This window comes from Eurytemora carolleeae, unplaced genomic scaffold (assembly GCF_000591075.1).
Source record: "Eurytemora carolleeae unplaced genomic scaffold, Eaff_2.0 scaffold488, whole genome shotgun sequence".
NCBI lineage: Eukaryota > Metazoa > Arthropoda > Copepoda > Calanoida > Temoridae > Eurytemora > Eurytemora carolleeae.
Window position 1 is genome coordinate 20,458 of NW_019396397.1, and position 9,129 is coordinate 29,586.

The 9,129-nt window shown below is 34.0% G+C and overlaps 1 protein-coding gene across 3 annotated transcripts in view; it reads right to left on the minus strand.

Annotated features, from left to right (window-relative positions):
- Positions 1–58: 58 nt before the first annotated feature.
- The window catches only part of LOC111702407 (protein phosphatase PTC7 homolog), a 10,218-nt gene continuing 1,147 nt past the window's right edge, over positions 59–9,129 (minus strand). The window contains exons 1-6 of one of the 3 annotated variants that reach the window (XM_023474081.1): positions 7,875–7,988; positions 6,127–6,256; positions 4,868–5,187; positions 2,421–2,717; positions 1,472–1,618; positions 59–1,285 (exon numbers count right to left, since the gene is read on the minus strand). In XM_023474081.1, the coding sequence (XP_023329849.1) occupies positions 1,184–1,285; positions 1,472–1,618; positions 2,421–2,717; positions 4,868–5,187; positions 6,127–6,244 (984 nt within the window). In that variant the 5' untranslated portion in view covers positions 6,245–6,256; positions 7,875–7,988 and the 3' untranslated portion in view covers positions 59–1,183. Of the gene's footprint in view, positions 1,286–1,471; positions 1,619–2,420; positions 2,718–4,867; positions 5,188–6,126; positions 6,257–6,993; positions 7,097–7,874; positions 7,989–9,129 lie in introns of those variants that run through there. The other 2 variants (XM_023474080.1, XM_023474079.1) reach the window with 2 other exon arrangements.

Below are 9,129 nucleotides of genomic sequence, written 5' to 3' on the forward strand. Positions count from 1 at the left end.
TTTTGGGGGAAAATATTTTTCTGAAAATCAAAAATATTCACGATCTTTAAAATACACGTTTACATAACCATATTTATTGGTGATACTACTACACAGGACTAAATATTTATGGGAGATCAAAATGCATCGGCTGAAAACTACAGATCCAAGAAAACGTGTATTAGCAGCTCCACAGGGGGACACACGGAATAATGCCCAAAACACAACTCAGAATGTATACCGTGTATATCAAAAAATAATATGGAATCCGGGTCATTATTTCTTGTTCCCCCTGTATTTATATATATATATTAAAAAAAAAACATTTAAAGATGAGGATGATGATAAAATTTAGATGAATAATGAGAATGATGAATGAATAAATTATTGCACAATGCAAGGGGCTGTGGGATCAGGAATAATCTGTCCAAACTAAGCAAGAGTTAAGGATAGAGGAGCAGGAGTTCAGGACGGAGAAGCAGAATGGAAGAGCAAGAGTTAGGATGAGGAACAGGAGATCAGGATAGAAAATTAGAAGATCACGGTAGAGAATCAGGAGTTGAGGATAGAGAAGCAGGAGTTCAGGATGGAGGAGCAGAAGTAAGGATGAAGAAGCAGGAGTAAGAATGGAGGATCAAGAGTATAGAATGGAAGAGCAGAATTAAGTATAAGGTTGAGGAGTATAGGATGGAGGAGCAGGAGTATAGGATTGAGGAGCAGTCTACAAGAATCTACTCAACTGTTTGTGCACTAGGATTATCAAAACAGATCTCAGGGCAATTACATACATTTGATTTCTCAGGTTTAACCTTCACTACAATAAAAGCTACGAAGCTGACATCAAATAATAGTTCCACAAATTTCCAACTGAGAAATATTCAACTAATCATAGTTAACTCCAGCAATAATAAGGATCATATAAAAGGTTTACAAGTTTCCTTGCTTTTTAACAGTTTATCAGTTCACAGAATAGGGGGAACATAGAAATTAGCTTTATGCCTCGTAGAGAGTTGTTGAGTTATGTTAATAAACAGCAACACGGTAGGGTGCTTTCTTTAAGAAACAGGATTGATTCTCTGCTGTTCAGAACAGTCGGGCAAGGTAGAGGTCGGTGTGTAAAAGTGAAGCTAACACGCTGACAGATGTGGCGGATAGTTTAGGCTGACAATGTGGTGGATAGTTCAGGCTGACAAGAAGGTGGGTATTATAGGCTGACAGTTGCAAGAAGAACCGTAATATCATCAGGTTTCCCTCCCTCAGCAACTATCCCGGCTGCTAGAGCGTTCACACAGAAAGGAGACAAAAACTGAAACAGGTTTAAATAGATTACAATCAGCAACCAGATTTATTAAAGTTAGTATCAGAATTCAGATTAAGCATGATTTAAAATAAATCTCCTTCAAGCCTTCAAAGATAAGAATAACTTCAAAACCAATTTAGAGTCAAGTTAAAATGTTTAACTTATTTTGAATGAAATAAAAAAATATCAAACCTTGGGATCTCTAGACAGTTTTCTCGCCATGAGCGCAATACTGTTGGCGCACTGTTGTATCCTGAACCTGTCCTTGCAGTTCTGCACCTTGTTCATCTCCTCGATAAGCAGGCTGTCAGGCACATTGTCGAATATTCCGTCCGTCGCCTGAACAAAAGTCAACATCTCAGGGACGTGGGGAATAATGAGGACGGAGGAACTGAGAGGAAGTTGAAACTATCAGGTTTTATATTATGATAAACACGATTAAGAATTTTGAGTAGATAAATTATACTGAGGCCGAATTTAAAGAATTTAAACCACGTCACTAAACCACCAAAAACCGGTTCCAATTAAGCGACGGCTCAAATCTTGAAACACGGAATACAACTTCGAGTGGAACCAACCTATTTTAACCGCGTCTAAAATTTGAGAAGCAGCTAGAATTCGTTAAATTCGGCCTCAGGTTATTACGATTTTATGTTAATAACTCGGTCAAACCCCCCCCCCCCTTCTCCTCGTCATCTTTGTTTCAAATATGATTCAGTCAAACTTCTAATTTTTTCACAAATATTTTTAAGACTTGGAAAAAGGAGTAATATTTAACAGAAGTAGGACAACATATTATCTAATCGAGGGGAATACATTTTACAGAACAGGGAGATATAAAATATTAGGTAAAAAAATAAATCAACTCTTAAAACTCAGTTTCTCCAGCGACTGATGCAAAACAAATGATTTTCAAGCAATAAGTAAAAAGCTTCGACAATAAAAGCTAATTTTTTCCACTTGAGCTTCGAAAATCTCTTAATTCTAAAAATTCTAAAACCCTATTCGAGAATTGCCAGGCCGTGAAAACCTAAACGATCTTTACAAATAAAATTCTTTTAAGAAAGATTGACATCACTCCAGTCTCTATCATCATCTTTATGTAAAGAATAAAAATAAGGAAAACTTGATTAAAACATACCATTAGAATGACGTCTCCGTCCTCTACAGAAAACTCATACTGGTCCGCAGACTCCGGTCTATCACTGAGCACTTCGCTCTGTAGTTCAGGAGGGGGTAGAGAGAGCTGGAAGGGGGTATTGAAGTAGTGCTGCTGCTCCTGGCTCCTGTGAACCACCTCCCCCTGTCGTAGAACCAGGAACCCAGAGTCCCCGATATTTGCTGTGTAGAGCTTGAGATCTGTATGGGACAGCATCATGAGGCAGGCGGTGCTGCTCCCGATTATCTGCTGCTTATTCTCCTGCATTTCACGGAAACCCTGGAATATTATCATAAATAAATATTATTAAGAAAAATTTTTAATATTGTAATTTAACCAGACAAAGCATAAAAAAATGAAAAATAATAAAAACAATTCAGAGTACTGCAAACTTTAAAAAGTGAAGAACACTTTCAGAAAAAGAAATCTTTACTCTAGATAATTAAGCTGAGAAATTATCTTTTTCTTCTCGTTATTTAATGGTGTAATTGCAGGTGTAAAACTTAATTTTGGGTGTCAAAGGTGTACAGTACATGTACATTATACAATGTTTACCAAGCCTAGTTTTAGATGAACTCTTGTATTATATATGGGATACATACAAGTCATTTGTTTCTTTGTGTATTGCTTTTAATTAACTAGCTCCTAATGCAAATAATTTAACACAATGAATAAATCTTTAACCCTCATTGAACAAAATTCTGATAAACCTAAACAAACAGGTTGTCCCACGAAACACGACAGTTGGTGAATAGCTTCGAATTCTTCCTTTTACTGTATTATATATTAAGGACTTTTTTCAGTTTATTTCTTTCAAAAATCATTTACTTAAATATTTTTTAATTTATATTTTGATTCATTATCAATTTTGCGATTATATAACTGCCATAAATATCAACTTTACAAATTAGGGAAGAAGACATTTGAAACTATACACCAACTGTCATGTTTCGTGGGAAGCCCTGAATCTTAAAAATTGTTTAAAACTAGGCTTAAAACCATAGAGAATAGAATATATAGAGAGGAATTAAGAATCTCTCGGTATGAATTTTTTCAGTCCCTTTCAGCCTGAAAGGGAGTTCAAAGTGTACAAATCATGTAAATGTTCACAAATTATATGCAGTAAAGTACATTAATACAGTATGTTCCCTAGACTATCCATTTCAATTTCGAATTTTTTAAACTGTTAAATAAACTTTATAATGAATTAGGTGAATAAAAACATCATTTGATTTATAGTTATAACGGAAAATCATCGTTTGTGAGGTGGAAGGCATAGAGTCTATGTGAAATGATCATTGGTCAATTATGAAACCAGCCTATTTCATAATTTGGTTTTCTTATAACAATAATCTTAGATTTTCTATAAAATGATATTCCAGGGCCCAACAGGATATATAGCACAAATATGTGAAGTACACCTGCAGTATGGAAACAGTACAACAAAATGGCCGTTTTACACTTTTTTCTAGTAAATTCCTCTCTATATATTCTGTTCTCTATGCTTAAAACACCTTGAAATCCTGGGATGAACAAAACTCTAAATAACAACTCTACACAAAGAAGTTCACACAAGTTATTATTAAAACACAATCCAAATATGACCTAGATAAATATGAGAACTTTAAGAAAACAAAATCATTCTGTAGAACCCTTCTTAAAGTCCGACACAAACCAGGTTTTCAAATGAAAGAATTAATTCTCCCCAGACAGAAGTATGTAGGGTAGGCCTCAATTTCAGATTTCTAGGTGTTTAATTATCTATCTTGTTACTAAGAGGGGAGAAGAGAATATAGAAAAGTCACGAGAATCTTATTTGTCCCAGAAATCTTTTCTTTAGCCTTAAGCTTTCTCAGCTCAAAAACAAGTAAATAGAAAGATAAGCAGTTGCACAGTAAAATATGTGAAGAATTAAACACTTTAAAGGGACTGTAAGCGTAATATCAAGTGATTCTCCATGCAAAGGCAAAGGCACGAATCACAAGGTACCCATAAACGTTTTGTCTGATTCGGTATGAATTAGATATCCATGTATATAATTTGGAAAACACTGTTGATACTGGGGGTTTCTCTTCAAAAGAGACGTGCGCATTTTTACTGCAGGAAAACATAAAGAAACTTTCGGAATTAAACACTCTAAAATCTAGAAAAAATGAGAATAGCTTTCACATTATTGATCAGATGAAGGTTGGAAGGGTACCATTGTGAATCGGGCATTGACGCTTTCCATGGAGGTTCACTTGAAATTACGATTACAGACCATTTTAAGATAAGAAAAGATTCGCGCATTTAATATTGAATAAGAGGAAGTTTGAAGATGTGGAAAAGAAAGGGATGAGCATGAAAAGAATAAAAGACGATTAAACCTAAATTGAAGAAATAGAAATAAACAGAAAAAAAACCAACTAAGGAAAGTTACGATACTATACCTGAGCTAGTAGTTTCGAAGGTTGGTTTCCGGAGAAATATCCAGCCACAACTAATCTCTCACAGCACTTCATCAGGTTTACACTGAAGAGTCCTGGATCTACTCCATATGCTCTCCATCCTCCAACTCCATCTGCCACTCCGATCACGTCAGCGTTCCCTCGAACCTCGGCCACATCGTCGGAGCTCGTCTCCCCGAAGTCTGTCGACCATTCGTCCACGTGCCGAGCGACAAAATACGCATCGTCGCCGATTTGGCCTTTGAGTATGTTGTCGATATTGTACGAGCTTCCAGGTTTAGGGAATCCACTAACAGCTGAAACTGAAAACAAACAAACTTATTAAAAGACGAATAACTAGGCTTGCACCAACCTAAGATTTTAACTTTTACTTGCTCTATCTGCGCACACTGCTGAAAATGGACCATCAGGTTTCAAGTCAAAACACCTATTTTTTTTCTTATGTTCTTATGCAGGCTACTGAGTTATATTCTCAATTTTCAGAAAATGCCACCCCAAAAATAGGAGTTTTGAACGTCGAATTGGCGCTCAAACTCAGGATTTACAGATCTTTAAAGTTTAATATGTCTCAAATGAATCCAAAAGAAGTTTTCCACAACACTGCATACTCAGTTAAACTACCTTACATAGCCGGTCACTCCCTTTCATACTATTCCTTGCTTTGATACCTCAGTTATCATTTCTTAATCGGATTAGAAAAATGGCATCAAAACGCATTAACAACTTAAAATATGTGTACTGTCATTATCACTTAGATCAGATAATTGCCACAGAAATAAATAAAGATAATAAACGCACTGTCATTTATTTAAATGCATTATAATAAATATTATTTTACATAAATTCTTCTAGAAATTTTCTCCCCCTGCAACCAATTTGAAGTAAAACGAAACCGGTTATAATCGAGAAGATCCAGATATTTTGAATATAAAAAAAGATGATAGGACTCAATAAACCTGATTTACAACCTTTTTCTATGATAAAAGTCGGAACAAATCATGAATTTTATGAAATTTTATAAAAAATAAGCTTTTTATCAAAAACTTTATTCTAGTTTTATATTGAACTTTGATCACTAGTGTACTGTATAGTAAAAAAGTTCTAACCACATAACGAGATAAAATGTTTATACAATGATATGAATGACTGTAACGATGAGTAGAAAAGAGTTCCTAACTCGACAAATATTCCGGTTTTCTTTAAAAATTATAATTTATAAATCAAAATAATTTCAAATTTACCTAGTTTAGTATCTTGATCAGCCAACTTTTGAGTAGCCTCTGTACTCTGTGACCTCTGGACAACCCCCTGGACTAGAGCCCTGGAGATTGACCGGCTGAGCCCAGCTATTGCCTGCATCTTCTACATCTCCTGGAAGAACAAGATGATCAATATTTTGGTCAAGATAATAAATACATGAAAAATATATAAATCTTTAAATAACTATATGTAATAATTTTTAGTCAAATTTCCCGTGAAATTAAAAAAAGGTATTTGACGTTCAACGTTGTTAGTTGATTCTTATTGAAAACAATATCACCGCAATTCATCCTGAAAATCTTCCTATATTAATAAAATGAAAAAGATGACTTAACAGGGTTTACTTAAAAGGAATCATGAGTATCAGGATTATGCTTTATTTAAGAGCCTGAATAGGGGTTTATTTGTATTAAAAAAATGTTCGATGTTCAACCGAAAATAAAAAAGAAATGGAATTAAGTATTGATTGGTAAAATTATTCTTCAGGAAAGAAAAATCCTTGTTTCAAAGTATAAAAAGTTACAAAAAAATGACGTAAATCGGGGTTTCTGAACTCAAAAATTTTTTTATATTGAAAAAATCAAAATTGATTAATTTGGAGGTTAATATTTCTTTTCCATGCAATACAAATTCAACATTATAGGATTTTTTTATGTCGAAGGGGTCTGTCCTAGTGAACGTGTGCACTAGGATTATCAAAACAGATCTCAGGGCAATTACATACATTTGATTTCTTACGTTTAACCTTCACTACAATAAAAGCTACGAAGCTGACACGTCGAAGCGCATGAACTTGCATGTTTTAAAATAATACAATATTTTTAATAAAATAAAAATCTTAAACTTACAATAATGAAAATTGGAGAAAAAAAACTATTTATCGTCCTAAATACTGGAGCTAAACTAACATAACTATAGAAGGTTTTCTCTCAAGAGCAGCGGCCAGCGAGAAGAAAACTAAATGTTGAATCAGAATGAGGCCCTGCACTTCACCGTATTCAGGGATGAAAAATGATATCTAATATTTATGAAAAATAAACTGTTAATTCCTACCATCTAATTTTAACAAAATCTAACAAGTAACAATGAAAGTGTAGAAAAGGTTGCGTAAAATATATTTAACCCTGATTTCCAGCTTTCCCGCCTTTCCTAAACACGAGATTTGTCCCAAGAACTCCCCCCTCTGGGGATTAACGCAAGCAGGAAAAAGGGGAGGAGATGGGTCAACTGGCAGAATGAAAATACTAAACAGATTGAGTGGGTTTGGTTTTATTTAGAGTTCATCTAGATGAATGCAGCAAAGTATTATTTTTTTATTTTACGAATAACTTTCAACGAAATAGGTTTGGACGCTAGGGTTTGCAACGAAAAGGAAAAATCGTTTAGCCAAAAAAAGTCGAAAATTTGCAAAAATATTTTTCGCGAAAAAATTAGGGAATTACGAACGAAAATTTTCGCCTTTTTTTGCATTTTTTCGCGAAACGTTTCGTTCGCTGCAAACCCTAGTCGACACACTCCGAGCCTTTGAAATTAATCTTTATATAAGCTATTTCTTGAGTTTTTCTGAGTAAAAATTACAAAAAAATATAATTTGGACTTATTAACGAAGATTCTTAGACTTCAATGTAAACTTGGACTTGTATTAGCAAATATTTCTTGTTGTTGTACACAAAATTTGAGTAAATTATTTCTATGTTTCACAAAATATAGAATAACGTACTGCACTTACATTATTATTTTAGATTGAAAACAATGTATTTACTCCTACATGAACTATAAACTAGAGATACAGGATTAAATACGGATAAACTCCGAACTAGAGAATATATATCCAAGGACTTGTTGCATGGTCCAGGCGTCAATGCCAAACTGACATGAGGTGGAGTAGAGAAAACTAGCGTATTCTCCTTCCTTACCAGATATATCTGCAGTATTCCTTCCTTACCTTACCAGATATATCTGCACCTAAACCAGGGTTCATTTTCTAACATTTACTCAGTTAATAATTTATTTTGAAAACTGTATTAAGATAATGTAACTATTTAATCTCTGAATAGTGTAAAGAGTATTAAGCCTTGGCGCTCGAAATACCAGTTTCAATCTGTTCTACACAACAACATAAAATTCTGCTTGGATACAATAGTGCTCGATTTGGTACTAGGGGGAGGGGAAGCTGGAAATGGGGGAGGGACAACTGGAAATGGGGGTTGGGCCAGTGTCCACTGTCCACCCTGTTATAATAGATGAGATAAAGGGAGGTGTGTTACCCCCCCCCCTCTCCCTTCATTCATTATATAGCCTAGAGTACAAAGTACGCACTGCGCTGAATCCTCAAATGTTTGCGTATGTTTATACTACAGACTCAATTTTGAAACGCTTACGCTTACATACTTATATCTAAAGGTTAACATTCACAGTCCAAAATTTATTGTTTATCGGTATAAGTAACATATGAGATAAGATCCAGAAATTTGTTGTATCATTAAATAGAAAAAAAAAATCGAATTTTTTCTATAAAAAGTATAAATAGAAATTAAACATTTGCATTCATTGTTAAAGCAAGGCATGATATTTCAGCTCAGTTCTAGAAACTTTAATCTTGAATTCATAGGAATTAATTAAATTTTAACAAAATCATTGTAACTTTCAAAGTTCAGAAAAAAGGATCAAGGGTGACATGAAGAGTTGTTTGAAGAAAAAAATCATATTTAATCTCTTGTAAAAGGACTTGGGTACTTAAAATGATTAAAACATTGGTATAGGAGAAATTGCAGTAACGAAATAGACAAATTAAAAATCTTAAGTTATCGTTCATTGATTTTAACAATTGAATTTTCAGAACAGCCAAAAAACTCAGACAAAAATAACATGATAAATCCATAGATAAATTAATAAACATAGATAGCTTATGTACGCAAAATCACCAAGAATTGTACAGTCCGCGAACTCATACTTCTAGATAACTCTTCATTTTAATATTTGAA